The following is a 15,850-nucleotide window of genomic DNA, read 5'->3' as shown; positions in this document are numbered from 1 at the left end:
ATAGTGATAAGACAATTATCAGGGGAGGACAGGGGAGCTTGAAGTAAGTGTTGAACGAACTTCCAGTAGAAGTGGTAGAGGCAGGTTCGATATTATCATTTAAAGAAAAATTGGATAGGTATATGGACAGGAAAGGAACGGAGGGTTATGGGCAGAGTGCAGGTCAGTGGGACTAGGTGAGAGTAGCGTTCGGCGCGGACTAGAAGGGCCGAGATCGCCTGTTTCCGTGCTGTAATTGTTATATAGTTATATAAGTCACTTAGAAGTCAATAGCATCATAACATTTTAAGTAACATTTGGATATTAAACACACAGCACATATTTTCCCCGTATGAACGTATAAAATCATTGCAACACACCAATATCGCTGAATCAGTGGGAGCCCTGGGCTTGATTCCATGCAACAAGACCGTCCCATCGAGGAGTAACGGGAGACAACGATACTCTAAGGGGGTTCCTTATGTCCAGTCTATTCCACAATTTAGTTTTCGTTGCATTCATTGCAGAGATATGTTGGAAATGGAAGCAACATTTTAAGTGCTTTCATGGCTATCTCAGGATATTTAGCCTTGACTTTGATCCAGAATGCCGGCAGAGATGTTATGTCAAACATATTTTTCAGCCCGCTGTCATTTGCAAGTTCGAGGAGTTGATCTCCTTCCCGCGCTGACATGGGTGACGGAAATGAGGAAAGGTGCAGCTGACTCATATCGTTTCCTCACGGCCCGGTAGCGCATGCTTTGTGGACCAGTACCGGTCCGCGGCCCGGTGGTTGGGGACCGCTGGTCTGAGTGATGCAAGGGGTTTGAATACTATTAGTTGTCCTAGTGATGGTGACAATGGGAGCAATGATAGCAAGATGGCAATGCTGTGACAGCAGATATATGAGTGAATGAGATTGTAGTATAATATCCCACTCTTCTGTAAGTTCTAACAAAAGGATTTTTGGCTTTTAGTGGTTATTGTGAGCATAATGAAAAACATCATCCCAATACAGATATTAGAGTGGATGCAGTGTAGTGGATGAAAGAAGTTTGATAAATATTCCACTACAGTCTCTCATTCCATGAAATGTCATGTTGATGCAGGCTGCTGTCGATAAGATAGCTGAGGAGAGTTTAAATGTGCAACATGTAATGTTTTTTTAATCTCTGAGAGGTCTCAGCCGTCATGAGACACCCAGTGGTGTACTATCAAGAGTACTGGAAGATAAGGCACTGAGTGAGAATGACAGTAAGAATGGAGCTAATAGAAAAATGGTTGGTTGATGTCAGTCTGGATTAAAGAGAAAATTGTTAAGTTATTAGAACTGAATAGGATAGTATGCAAAGTGGAAAGATATTAATGTGTTAGTAGCCAGAGAGATGCCAGCTAAGGCTACGACCACACTACGCCTGATAATTTTGAAAACGCCGGTTTCGAGTAAAAACGACAAGCATAACACTAAGCGTTTTTCAAAATATCTCTGTCCACACTAACACGGATATTTGGGCGAATCTCCTCTACTGGGCACGCGCAGGACCCACAGAAAACAAGCGAAGAGGAAACGGTATACTTAGTGCACGTTTGTCCAGTTACAGAGTAGAAAAACTTCAAAGGAATTGCTCTTGGCTCTCACGCAGGAGGACTTAAAACTGAAAAGAAACAAATACTGGAGCGTATGGAGGCAACCAACAGGGAGTTCATGGACAGTATGACCCGGCTGATGACGAACATTGAAAAACTGACTAACTCTGTTGCAATAATAAAGCACCTTGTTAAATGTATCAAACGTCTGCATCAGTGTTATCTTGTATTTCCATACAATGTTATATTACGCTGTTACACATCTATTGTCAGAGAAGTACTTGCATAAATAGGTAAACCACCTTCATACAAGCAAGGTCAGAAAACAGGGCAAAGTGAGTATACTTATTTATTCAGTAAGCTATGAGTCAAAGTATTTGGTGAGTACATTTCTAACTCTTCTGGCTTCAGTCTCGTTGCCGTCTGTTCTGAAATTGTTAGGTTGTGTGGGGGGTTGTGTTCAAGAAAACAATGAAATGCCGTGCTGCGGCTATCTGTTCCGGCACGTCATGACAGCGTTTTTAAATAGTCAAAAAAGCTCACTTTACAATTTAACTCTCATGCCATTCACACCGACTGTGCGTTATAACAGCCGTACGGCAGTGCTTGCGCAGTACCAAGCAGAAGCAGAAAAAGCATTGTTGTTGTGGTGTTGTCATGACAGCGTTTTTAAATCTCTCCGTTTACCCTGTACACACTACAAAGGATATTAGGTGTTTTCAGATTTATTCACTCTGGAGACCGTTTCTGAAAATCTCCGTTTTCGGGGGATGAAACCGCCGCTTTAGTGTGGATGGAGGGTCAAAACGAAGAGAAAAAGCTTCGTTTTCAAAATTATCCAGCGTAGTGTGGACGTAGCCTAAATCTACAGGTAAAAGGCACATAGCCAACATTAATAGGAGGCATACAGGTTTGATAAATAACTGTTGAGTCACACAAAGAACTGGAACCAGAACCTCAACTACATTAAGGTTCTATTTCTAGTATTTGTCTGTTGTAGTTAGTAAACAAGACTAGGTACCTTGTGGATAGATGGGATACTAAAAGCTGAAATTCCTGCTTGGAGTTACTGAATAACAATTAGGTCTAATGCATTGAAAACTTTGGCTGAAATTCTCACATGAAGACAAGATCATCTTAACTAATGAACAGCAAAAATAGTTTCTTTATGGCAACCCCTGGCAGCAATCAGGATATTGCTATTTTAAATAATTTTTTAACCGGGTCTAAAAAGAATTTTAAAAATTACCACAGTTTAGAACATAGAATAGTACAGCACTGTACAGGCCCTTTGGCCCACAATGTTGTGCCGACCCTTAAACCCTGCCTCCCATATAATCCCCCACCTTAAATTCCTCCATATACCTGTCTTGTAGTCTCTTAAACTTCACGAGTGTATCTGCCTCCACCACTGACTCAGGCAGTGCATTCCATGCACCAACCACTCTCTGAGTAAAAAACCTTCCTCTAATATCCCCCTTGAACTTCCCACCCCTTACCTTAAAACCACGTCCTCTTGTACTGAGCAGTGGTGCCCTGGGGAAGAGGCGTTGGCTGTCCACTCTATCTATTCCTCTTAATATTTTGTGTACCTCTATCATGTTTCCTCTCATCCTAATTTTTTTTAATTGACTTGGCAAAAGCCTTTGATTTGGTTTAACACAAACTAATTAGCAAGACATTATGCCTGTTAGGGGTCTGCAAGGATTTTATAGGGTTAGTTTTAGATCTATATTCCATATGTTCCACTCTTTTTCCCAAAGGAAGGACCCATGAGAGTGCTCCCACTTCAATCAAAGTGGAATTAAGCAGGACAATCAGCTTTCAACCATTTTATTTAATTCCATAATGGACATTTTATTGCTTGTTACAGCAAAATGGGAATGGTTTTTATCTCAATGGTTTTGACATGTCACGTGCAGCACTTGTCTTTGCTCATAATGGTGCATTAATTAGCAACAGGATATTCTAAGGGCATGGCTATAAAGCTTAAAAATTGTGGAAATGGTTTGCAGTAGGACAAGTTTAGAGCGAATACTAAGAAGCGTTTCCTGTGATGGTCCAAAATATGAGTTTTATTTAAAACAATAGCAAGAAATGGAAGATGAAACATGAAGAGCATCATTTTATTTTTCACATCAACCTTCCTGTATTAACAATAAGCTTTTGGGGACCTGCTCCTGGGGACCCATGACTGGCCATTTTTTGATATCCCAAGGACATGGCCTAGAAGACAAGCAGGTATTCGGGGTTCCAAGGCTTTGTGGCCCTAGGGACGAGCTGATTCTATGCCCATGCCACCGACTAAAGCATCGTGTGAGAAAACAGGAGATATAACTTGGTGAATCACGCACAGTCTCCCTTTCTCTTGTTGGTGGGGGAGAGTTTCTCAAGTCAGAGAACTCAGGGAAAAAGAAGTGACGCAGTAGACTTTTACACTGTAATCAGCAAGTTGTTTGTCTCCTCTCTCACTATGAAAGGGGAGAATGAGCCTGTGGTATGTTGGACTGTCTGGTGAACAATAATTAGTTTTTGTTGTATTGGAGATCACGGTCTTTCTTAGGGGCTTTACTATTATTTGCTTGTCTGGTGGAGGGTGCTGATGCTTTTTTTTGCTGAAGTGGGGGACTTTGGGGTTCTAACGTTTTTATTGACACTCATTCTTTAGAGCACTCTTCTGATTTCATGGATGTCTGCGAAGAACAAGAATTTTAGGTTGTATATTGTATACATTCTCTGACAGTAAAAGGAACTTTTGGACTTCTGAACAAAAGTATGTGATGTTTGGGATGAAGGGGATTGTTCTAGAAATTCTAAAATTGAAAATCCCAATACCCAGAACTATAATAAGAATATTGAAAAGATTTACTAAAGCCACTCATAAACTTTGTTTAAGTTTACAGGGACTGATTTATCAGATTAAATTAGATAGAACGTGGGATTCAAGCAACTTGATAATAATGGTACAAATTCAGAGAGTGTTTAAGTTGGGGAACCTCAGAGTAATGTCATTGTTTCGAGGAACTTAACTGACAGATAAAGAGTTTGTGTACTGGGTGTGTTTGCCTCAGCAAGGGGTTGGGGTAAACTATTTTAAAGAAGACATTAACTCCAATGATTGGATTAAAGATTTCAGTCCTTTCACCAAGTCAAATGTTATTAAATGCATTTTAACTAGATCTGATACATACCCCCAGAAATATAGTCTTGCTACTGCAAGATAAATCACGGATAAGACTGTAGAAATTTGGGGGTGCGGGGTTAAACAAACCTTTCCAGATGCTACCCTGCAATAAAAAAGCCCTGGTCAGAGGTCCAACTAAAGTTTAGATATGTCGATCTATTCATTTTAAAAGCTCTTGGTTTGTTGATGCAGATGGACAAAGATGGACTTGCGACAACATATTTAAGAAGGGAAATGCCACTGCTATCATTGACATCAGAACAGTGACTCCTTGGGTAAATCTTTCAGTGAGAATTAAAAGATGTTATTGCCTGGGCTGCTAAGTTCCTCCAGTGTTTTGTGTGTGTTGCTGTCCTTTTTAAATGTATTTTTTATGATCTCAAAATCCAGCTGGTCATCAAGAACTTAAAGTACTGCAGGTCTACCCCTTCAAGGAGTTGCTCATTGGCAAAGCAACTGAAAGAACTACACATGGTACGGACTGTGCTGCTGCCTGCGTCAGAGTGGCATCGAAGCAGTCGGTGAATGAAGGCAGTGTGCAGTCCAACAATGAATGATCACCTTAGGCGCTTTTCTTGTGGCCGCAAGACCCCATTGGACATTGTTAATACGGAATGCTGCAAGTTCAATTCACTGATTTATTGGCATGGGAGGGGAGCTGCATGGCTTAGGTCGTAGTGAGGATGTGTGATATTGCCTATTTGCGGTTGCCCAGGAGAGAAGCGCCAGAGTCACTGCAGCACGATGGCCAGCCAAGCTGGAGTTGATGTGGCCCCCATTGTTTGCTCAGCAGAAGACACCCATATTGTGTTCGATTACAGAGTGCCCCGATGTTCATGGTCTCAGGAGCATGGACTTTTTTTTTCTGTGACTGTATTTTACTGGTAGCGAATACGGCTTGCTATTTTATATGTGCTTTATGTGCCTTGTTGTGTGTGTGACTGTTGATACTGTGCTTTGAACCCTGGCTCTGGAGTACTGCTGTCCCATTTGGCTGTATCCATGGAGTTCATGTATGGCTGAACGACAATTAAACTTGAACATAAGACATGATTAAAGAGTGATACTCAGTGGAGTTTGTTAGCTTTTTATGGCTTTGTCAAGGGCGCAGGGGAAATGGTCCCCTGAGAAAGATGAATGAACTTCCTAGGATCACAAAATCTAAAAGGTTTCAAGTTCAGCACTTAAGTAAATAAATTGGTTGATTATTGTCATAAGTACCAAGGTACAAAGAAAAACTTTGTTTTGCATGCTATCCATAAAAATTTCATTACGCAAGTACATTGAGGTAGTACAAGAGAAAAACAATAACAATGTAGAATATAGTGCTTTAGTTACAGAGAAGGTGCATTGCAGGCAGACAATAAGGTACAAAGCAATGACATGGTATTGTGAAGTTAAGAGTCCACCTTATCATACGACCATAAATATAGGAGCAGAATTTGGCCATTTGGTTGTTTGCTCCACATCATGGGTGACCCAATTTTCCTCAGCCCCAGTCTCCTGCATCCCTTCAAGCCATGACCAATCAAGAATCTATCAAACTCTGCCTTAAATATACATAAAGACTTGGCCTCCACAGCTGCCTGTGGCAAAGAATTTCAGAGATTCACCACTCTCTGGCTAAAGAAAATTTGTGGACAGAACTGAAAAAGTGTGTGCGAGCAACGAGGTCTACAAATCTGACTCAGTTACACCAGTTCTGTCTGGAGGAATGAAACAAAATTCCAGCAACTTATTGTGAGAAGCTTGTGGAAGGCTACCCAGAATGTTTGACCCAAGATAAACAATTTAAAGGCAAATACTAACAAAGTGTATGTAAACTTCTGACCCACTAAGAAAGTGATGAAAGAAATAAAAGCTGAAATAAATCATTCTCGCAACTATTATTCTGACATTTCACATTCTTAAAAAGGTGATCCTAACTGACCTAAGACAGGGAATGTTTTCTAGGATTAAATGTCAGGAATTGTGAAAAACTGAGTTTAAATGTATTTGGCTAAGATGTATGTAAACTTCTGACTTCAAATATACCTATCCAAAAGTCTTTTAAAAGACTCTATCATATCCGCAGCCGGCAGCCCATTCCACGCACTCACCACTCTCTGAGTAAAAAACTTACCCCTGACATCTCCTCTGTACCTACTCCCCAGCACCTTAAACCTGTATCCTCTTGTGGCAACCATTTCAGCCCTGGGAAAAAACCTCTGACTATCCACACGATCAATGCCTCTCATCATCTTATACATCTCTTTCAGGTCGCCTCTCATCCTCCGTCACTCCAAGGAGAAAAGGCTGAGTTCACTCAATCTATTCTCATAAGGCATGCTCCCCAATCCAGGCAACATCCTTGTATATCTCCTCTGCACCCTTTCTATAGCTTCCATATCATTCCTGTAGTGAGGCGACCAGAACTGAGCACAGTACTCAAGTGGGGTCTGATCAGGGTCCTATATAGCTGCAACATTACCTCTCGGCTCCTAAATCCAATTCCATGATTAATGAAGGCCAGTACACCGTATGCCTTCTTAACCACAGAGTCAACCTTTGATTCTGTCAACCATAGATGCTTTGAGCGTCCTATGGACTCAGACCCCAAGATCCCTCTGATCCTCCACACTGCCAAGAGTCTTACCATTAATACTATATTCTGCCATCATATATGACCTACCAAAGTGAACCACTTCACACTTATCTAGGTTGAACTCCATCTGCCACTTCTCAGCCCAGTTTTGCATCCTATCAATGTCCCGCTGTAAACTCTGACAGCCCTCCACATTATCCACAACACCTCCAACCTTTGTGTCATCAGCAAACTTACTAACCCATCCCTTCACCTCCTCATCCAGGTTATTTATAAAAATCATGAAGAGTAAGGGTCCCAGAACAGATCCCTGAGGCACTCCACTAATGACCGACCTCCATGCAGAATATGACCCGTCTACAACCACTCTTTGTCTTCTGTGGGCAAGCCAGTTCTGGATCCACAAAGCAATGTCCCCTTCGATCCCATGCCTCCTTACTTTCTCAATAAGCCTTGCATGGGGTACCTTATCAAATGCCTTGCTGAAATCCGTATGCTCTACATCTACTGCTCTTCCTTCATCGATGTGTTTAGTCACATCCTCAAAAAATTCAATCAGGCTCATAAGGCATGGCCTTCCATAGAAACTATAGAAACTACAGCACAGAAACAGGCCTTTTGGCCCTTCTTGGCTGTGCCGAACCATTTTCTGCCTAGTCCCACTGACCTGCACACGGACCATATCCCTCCATACACCTCCCAGCCATGTATCTGTCCAATTTATTCTAAATGTTAAAAAAGAACCCGCATTTACCACCTCGTCTGGCAGCTCATTCCATACTCCCACCACTCTCTGTGTGAAGCCCCCCCTAATGTTCCCTTTAAACTTTTCCCCCCTCACCCTTAACCCATGTTCTCTGGTTTTTTTCTCCCCTTGCCTCAGTGGAAAAAGCCTGCTTGCATTCACTCTATCTATACCCATCATAATTTTATATACCTCTATCAAATCTCCCCTCATTCTTCTACGCTCCAGGAAATAAAGTCCCAACCTATTCAACCTTTCTCTGTAACTGAGTTTCTCAAGTCCCGGCAACATCCTTGTAAACCTTCTCTGCACTCTTTCAACCTTATTTATATCCTTCCTGTAATTTGGTGACCAAAACTGAACACAATACTCCAGGTTCGGCCTCACCAATGCCTTATACAACCTCATCATAACATTCCAGCTCTTATACTCAATACTTTGATTAATAAAGGCCAATGTACCAAAAGCTCTCTTTACGACCCTATCTACCTGTGACAACACTTTTAGGGAATTTTGTATCTGTATTCCCAGATCCCTCTGTTCCACTGCACTCCTCAGTGCCTTACCATTAACCCTGTATGTTCTACGTTGGTTTGTCCTTCCAACGTGCAATACCTCACACTTGTCAGTATTAAACTCCATCTGCCATTTTTCAGCCCATTTTCCAGCTGGTCCAAGTCCCTCTGCAGGCTCTGAAAACCTTCCTCACTGTCTACTACACCTCCAATCTTTGTATCATCAGCAAACTTGCTGATCCAATTTACCACATTATCATCCAGATCATTGATATAGATGACAAATAACAATGGACCCAGCACTGATCCCTGTGGCACACCACTAGTCACAGGCCTCCACTCGGAGAAGCAATTCTCTACTACCACTCTTTGGCTTCTTCCATTCAGCCAATGTCTAATCCAATTTACCACCTCTCCATGTATACCTAGCGAATGAATTTTCCTAACTAACCTCCCATGCGGGACCTTGTCAAAGGCCTTACTGAAGTCAATGTAGACAATATCCACTGCCTTCCCTTCATCCACTTTCCTGGTAACCTCCTCGAAAAACTCCAATAGATTGGTCAAACATGACCTACCACGCACAAAGCCATGTTGACTCTCCCTAATAAGCCCCTGTCTATCCAAATGCTTGTAGATTCTGTCTCTTAGTACTCCCTCCAATAACTTACCTACTACCGACAAAGCCATGCTGACTATTCCTAATCATATTATACCTCTCCAAATGTTCATAGACCCTGCCTTTCAGGATCTTCTCCATCAACTTACCAACCACTGAGGTAAGATTCACTGGTCTATAATTTCCTGGGCTATCTCTACTCCCTTTCTTGAATAAAGGAACAACATCCCGAGCCCTCCAATCCTCCGGAACCTCTCTCGTCCCCATTGATGATTCAAAGATCATCGCCAGAGGCTCAGCAATCTCCTCCCTCAGTAGCCTGGGGTACATCTCATCCGGTCCCAGCGACTTATCCAACTTGATGCTTTCCAAAAGCTTCAGCACATCCTCTTCCTTAATATCTACATGCTCAAGCTTTTCAGTCTGCTACAAGTCATCCCTACAATCACCAAGATCCTTTTCCACAGTGAATACTGAAGTAAAGTATTCATTAAGTACCTCTGCTATTTCCTCCAGTTCCATACACACTTTCCCACTGACACACTTGATAGGTCCTATTCTCTCACGTCTTATCCTCTTGCTCTACACATACTTGTAGAATGCCTTGGGGTTTTCTTTAATCCTGCCCGCCAAAGCCTTCTCATGGCCCCTTCTGGCTCTCCTAATTTCCTTCTTAAGCTGAAAGCTGCATAATGTTGTGTCCTGGAAACAGCCTGATTTTTTTCTTTCTTCATGTGAACTTTGCTACTACTAATTTGCAAAAAAAAGTCATTTTTATCAAGATTCCTCATTCCATAATGTTAATTTGTTGAGCAAGCAAATTTTATCATACCTTTTCTGCGTGTTTGCTCTCCTCCTGAGTTTGGTCTGTCTCGTCATCCTCTAAGTACTGTCCATTATTTAGAACCCAGGCAGCGGTCCTTTCCACTGGTGACATTGTGGCAGTCTCAACCGGTGACTGAACCTTCAATGAATAAAGTCAGAGGACTAACTCAAACTTGCACACTGTCAGTGTCACAATCACAATCTACAGGCTCAAGCATCAGACATTGTCTTGCAGTTATGCTCTTGTCCTCACTGTGTTACTCCAAGTAACAGGACTACACACTGGCTGCAAATGAAGAAACCAATGCCAAAGAAATGTAGGAAATATTTTGTAATTATCACTGTCTCAGGTAATTGATGTTCACAAGAATGAAGCAGAATATTCTAGTGGAAACAGCTAATGTTCTCCTTAGAATATGGAGCTTATTGTTGACAAAATTACAAGTACAGATTTACATATTTATATTAACATTAAATTTTCTCAATGCATTGTGAAGTTTGTGAAGGAGAGGGAATCTGTTATGGTCATCCAACTGAAGAATGCTAGTACTGGAGGGCTGTTTTTGGCATGAATAACCTCTTCCTATTCTCAAACCAGGTGTAATGGGAATTAAGTACAAGAAGCAGTGCTGTAACTTCATTTTTAGCTCAGCACTGCTGCACCTGGGTCAAATTTCCAGACCCAGACCAGGCACTATGCCACTTCTTTAGAGAATGAGGATGCACATCAATGAGAGAACAGCAGAACCAGGAAATATACGAAATGAAAACCATCAAAAGTTCCTTCTTGCTGCTGCTAATCAACTTTAACCACACAAAAGCAACTGGTGCTGAGGGCAGCACCAGCTGCTTCTGAGAACTAGCCTGATGGTTCTCACACTAGCAGTTTAAGTGAAGCATCTGCAGAACAGCACCCCAGCAGAAACCAACATATTCATCAGGATGGAGCTCTCAGTAAAGTCGATAAACAAAACAGCTGATAAAAAAAACAGGTGCTACACAGTGTCAATAGCTTAGAGCAGGGGCTCCCAACCTTTTTTATGCCATGGACCAATATCATTAAGCAAGGGGTCCATGGGCACTAGGTTGGCAACCCCTAGCTTAGAGGCTTTCTCACCTGGTGTGCCTGCTGCTGCCTATGTACTGCCCGGACTTTGGGCACCGGACTTTCTCCTTTTGAAGAAGTTGATGGTTGTCGTGAGCGGTTTTCATTGTGTGGTGGCTCGGGTGATGTAGATGCTAATCCTGTTATGCTCCCAGTGCTTCTCTGTGACAAACTAAGAGGTAACAAATGTGATGCTTTTGCTCGACTGCTGGAACCTGACAAATCTGTCCTGCGGAGCTGTGAATGCCCAATGCTGTTCTGCCGTGGCAATGCTACGGGAAGATTGTTCCTGTCTGGCATGGTGTGTCGTTTGGAGTAGTCTTCACTGTATGCGCTGCGTTTGGCAAAATCCTCAATGCTGCTATTACTGGGGCCACTCAGTTTGCTGATCAGCTCCTCGCTGTTGGTATGGCTCCGGGAGCTTGTGGAACTCAGGTTTTCAGAACTGGAGTCCATGCCAGTTTTACTGCTTCCTGCTGGAGGGTTGTTCAGTTGGTAAACAGGGTTTTGGAAAGACAGAGGTTGAAGGCTGCTCTGTTGGTTCAGAGCTGGATGCAAAGGCCTACGGATTTGAGGAGCACTCTGTGCCCCACTCTGCAACTCTCGCAGCTGCTTGATGTTTGCTGTATGTGTAATTGAAGCCTGGCTGCCAAGTTGCCGGACCTGTACACTGGAAACAACAGGAACACTATTTGTCCCTTGAGTTACAGCTGTGCTCTGCAGATCCACGAGTGATACACTCCTGCCGTTATGTAGAGCGGACTCTTCTTCATCCCTGTCAGAGTACGTCATACTGTGTGTGGAGGCTGGCTGACCTGGAAAGTGCTGCTTGCTCTGTAAAAACACTTCAACGTTTTCTTGAGTTGGAGATTGCAATTGCTGCACATCACTGAAATAAAAATGTATTTTTGCTTGCATATTTACACTTCTTTAAAAAAATCTCTCTCCAAACATTTATTAACATTTATTAATATATTTATTCTCTACCCAGCTCTTCAATTCTCTTATACTAGATAGTGTTGGTTATTCACTGATCAGGGTGCCATGCTAGTTGACCAGTTTGCTGAGCTCTGCTACTTTCACAGAGCATAAAGAATTATGGAAGATCATTAAAAAGATGAATCTCAGATAACTGTTAAGGAGATGTGATGAAGAGTGTGCAAATAAATAGTGCAGGAGGGAAGCCTGGAGTTTAGTTTTCTGGGAGGTGCGACCAGTGCTAGCCAGAAGGTTTGACATCAGTGCAAGAAGATTTGAGAGTCTAATTGGAGAGAATTTAAATAGTTTGGCATGGAGGGAGGTGCTTGTGGACAGAGAAACAGGAGCGAGAAAGGCAAAGCTGATTGTGAAAACAAGAAATTAGCAAAAGAAGTTTGCCAAGGAAATAAACAATGGAAAACAATGTAACAGATGAGTGCTTCACAATTCTGTATTTCAAGGAATTAGGACAAGTATAACAGGAGGTTAAGTACTCCGTGCAAAATCAATGTATAATGATACCACAATCACTGAAAAGAACCTTACAGCAGGCAGGATAGCAGTGTGATGTTGCTAGCTATTGACTTAAAAAGGGAGGGTTGGCAATATTGGTTTCAGGAATACGTAATGGCTGAGTAAAAATTCCCTGAGGTTAAGTTTCTAAGGTGGTGTAGGAAGAGCATAATGTACTTGTTCCATTTCAATGTATTGGTAACGGTACTTCACATGAATTTGAATGACCCGACCACAGACACAGCCTAACCATTAATTTCTGAAGGGGGTGCAGGTAGGGGGTTGTCAACGGAAGTCAATCCATTTTTCCACTGTCTTGATAGCATTAAGCTCCAAGTTGTTACAGGTACACCATGCTGCAAGACGGTCTACCTCTCTTTGATAGCAAGTCACATCACTATTAGAGATGAGACCAATTACAGTCATGTCATCTGGATTTGTCTGTGGAGGCAGTCATTTGTATAAAGTGAAATAAAGTGCTTATAGACATTGACTCAGACAAGTAGGAGCCCAGCCTTCCTGTCAGGAAGTTCATAATCTGCGGACAGATACTGTCAGCTCGCCAGGTTAGCTCGTTGGCTGTCAGCGACCAAAATTAAAAGACCTGTTCATTGCCAGAATGAAGAAAAGAGCTGGTAAAATTACTGCTGACTCCACTCATCCTAGCAGTCATCTATTCACCAAATTGCCATCAGGGCAATGCTACAATTCCATCACTACCAGGACCACACGTCACCTCCGAAGTTTCTTTCCTGCAGCTATCCAGCTTCTCAATAAAACTCACTAGAGATCCCAACGGAGGTATATTCAGTGACCAATTTATTAGGTACAGTAGTGGAACCCGGAGTGATCTCCTGCTCCTGTAGCCCATCCATTTCCATTTCAAGGTTCAATGTGTTATCTATTCAGAGATGCTCTTCTGCAGACCATTGTTGTAATGGATGGTCATCTGAGTCACTGTCACCTTCTTGACAGCTTGAACCAGTCTAGCCATTCTCCTCTGATCTCTCTCATTAACAAGGCATTTTTGCTCACAGAACTGCCACTCACTGGACTTCTTTTTTGTTTTCACACCATTCTCTGTAAACTCTAAAGACTGTTGTGTGTGAAAATCCCAGGTGATCACCAGTTTCTGAGATAACCAAACCACCCCATCTGGCACCAGCACTCCATGGTCAAAATCACAGATCACATTTCTTCCCCATTCTGATGTTTGGTCTGAATAACAGCTGAACCTCTTGACTGTGCCTGCATGCTTTTATACACTGAATTATTGCCAAATGATTGGCTGATTAGATATTTGCATTAATGAACAGGTATACAGGTGTTCCTAATAACATAGCCACTGAGTTTTGGCAAGATGGTTAAAATGGTGCAGGTTGCATTTGCCTTTATTGGATGAGGCACAGAATATGAGAAGGACAATGTTCAACCTACACATAATCCCAGCTATTGAAGGAATGCACATTTAGGAGGAGATATGAGTCAAAGTGGAAAAGGGGAAGATGACAACAGATTCCCTCATGAAAGGTTTCATATTTCATTTCCCTTGTGACAAAGGAAAGAGGTCATTTGGCTCACTGGGAGTATGCTGGCTCTCAGAGCAATCCTATCAATGTCATTCCCCCATGTACCCTGGGCCAGGACACTGTGGAAAGGACCCATCACCCTCAGGAGAATATTCCATCACTGGGAGCCAGAGATTTAATTCAACAGATTGAATGCTTACCAGGATGTTGAAGATTTCTTTGAACCAAAGGGTAGCATGGAGCTGAAATTCATGACTGAAAAGCTCTGACCTCACTATAAGCATCAACAGAAAATGCTGCAATGTATCAGCACAGAGAGAATTGCAATGTTAACATATAAGTATGTTGAAATTTTGTGCAAACCTGGGCGCAACAATTGCAGCAGGTATGGAGAAACAATTGTTTCAATCGACAGAAGTAGTAATTTGGAATCATTGAGTTGTTCAGTACAGAAATGGGCCCTTAGGCCCAATTCATCCATGCTGACTGCAGTGCCTATCCATGCTAATCCTACTTGCTCCCATTAGGCCCATATCTCTCGACTCTTCCTATCGACATCTCCATCCTAATGCCTTTTAAAGACCATAATTGTATCCACCTCGATCACATCCTCATTCCACAAAGCCTCTGAGATTTCTTTTAAACTTCTTCCCTTTCACTTAGAACATATAACCTCAAGCGACTCATACTAACTATCCTATCAATGCCCACCATAATTTTATAAATCTTAATGGGGTCACCCTCAACTTCTTATGTTTCAATGAGGAGAAACACAGCCTTCCCAATCTCTCCTCCATTGAAAGCAACATACTGGTGAATTTACATTCATTAACAGCAGCTCAGCTTTGGTGTGAGAGAAAAAAATAGAAAAAGGTCCAAAATTCTCTGTCTCTCCAATCCCTTTCTTTGAAGACAAAATACCTTGATTTAGACAACTAATTCTAAACTTCATTCTAAAAATCCCCTTGCTTCTGGTCCTCAACCTCCAATTGAATTTTGACACAGTTTGAAATAGTGTTCAGAATTAGGGCAAGCAGACTTCTACAGTCCATTTCAGCAGTAATGAGTTCACTCACGGACTAGTCCAAGGGAAGGAGAGAAACGAAGAGTTTATAAAAGACCCTTTTTCAACCAGGGCAGCCACACAACAGACAACATAGAGGTGAATGTGAGAAAATTTGGCAAAAATATCCTACCTGTCAGCTGGATCCTCGAATATCCGCTGCAGCCCAGATGATACACTGCCACTCACATTTGGGGATGAGCTGAGGTTCTCCCCAAATCGCCGCACCTGCTGCTGAATTGGTGTGGGGCTAGCTAGTGATTTGGTGATATCGCTGAGTATGCGTGGGAGAGGACCGAGCTTCGCTACTGTTGCCTGTAGAAATGAATTTTCACCCTGGTTGGACAGTACCACGGAAAAGCCCACAATTTATTTGGTGGAGGATGGCGATTGATGTGAACAGACCAGAATGCAGATGTTCCGAACAACATAACCATGATGATTGAGGGAAGGAGGGAGGGAACAAAATGATGCAGGGATGAATGGAAGGGAAGAAGAGAGAAAGGGGACATAAAGAAATTAGAAACAAAACTAATGTTACTTAATGTGGCTTCAAACTGCTCCACAACTTTGCAGCATTCATTTATTGAAAACATGCAAAATAAATATCTTAAATGACTAAAA

At 42.1% G+C, this 15,850-nt stretch overlaps 1 protein-coding gene across 10 annotated transcripts in view; it reads right to left on the bottom strand.

Moving 5' to 3' along the window:
* rasal2 (RAS protein activator like 2) overlaps window positions 1-15,850 on the bottom strand; it is a 418,356-nt gene that overhangs the window by 27,044 nt on the left and 375,462 nt on the right. For 9 of the 10 annotated variants that reach the window (XM_063063733.1, XM_063063735.1, XM_063063738.1 and 6 more), the window contains 3 exons: window positions 15,360-15,562; window positions 11,156-12,032; window positions 10,046-10,177 (listed from right to left, as the gene is read on the bottom strand). In XM_063063733.1, coding sequence (XP_062919803.1) covers window positions 10,046-10,177; window positions 11,156-12,032; window positions 15,360-15,562 — 1,212 coding nt within the window. The remainder of the gene's footprint in view (window positions 1-10,045; window positions 10,178-11,155; window positions 12,033-15,359; window positions 15,563-15,850) is intronic. The other variant, XM_063063734.1, reaches the window with a different exon arrangement.

The sequence above is a fragment of the Mobula hypostoma genome, chromosome 12, assembly GCF_963921235.1.
Source record: "Mobula hypostoma chromosome 12, sMobHyp1.1, whole genome shotgun sequence".
Taxonomy (NCBI): Eukaryota; Metazoa; Chordata; class Chondrichthyes; order Myliobatiformes; family Myliobatidae; genus Mobula; species Mobula hypostoma.
This window is presented reverse-complemented; position numbering and strand designations above follow the sequence as displayed.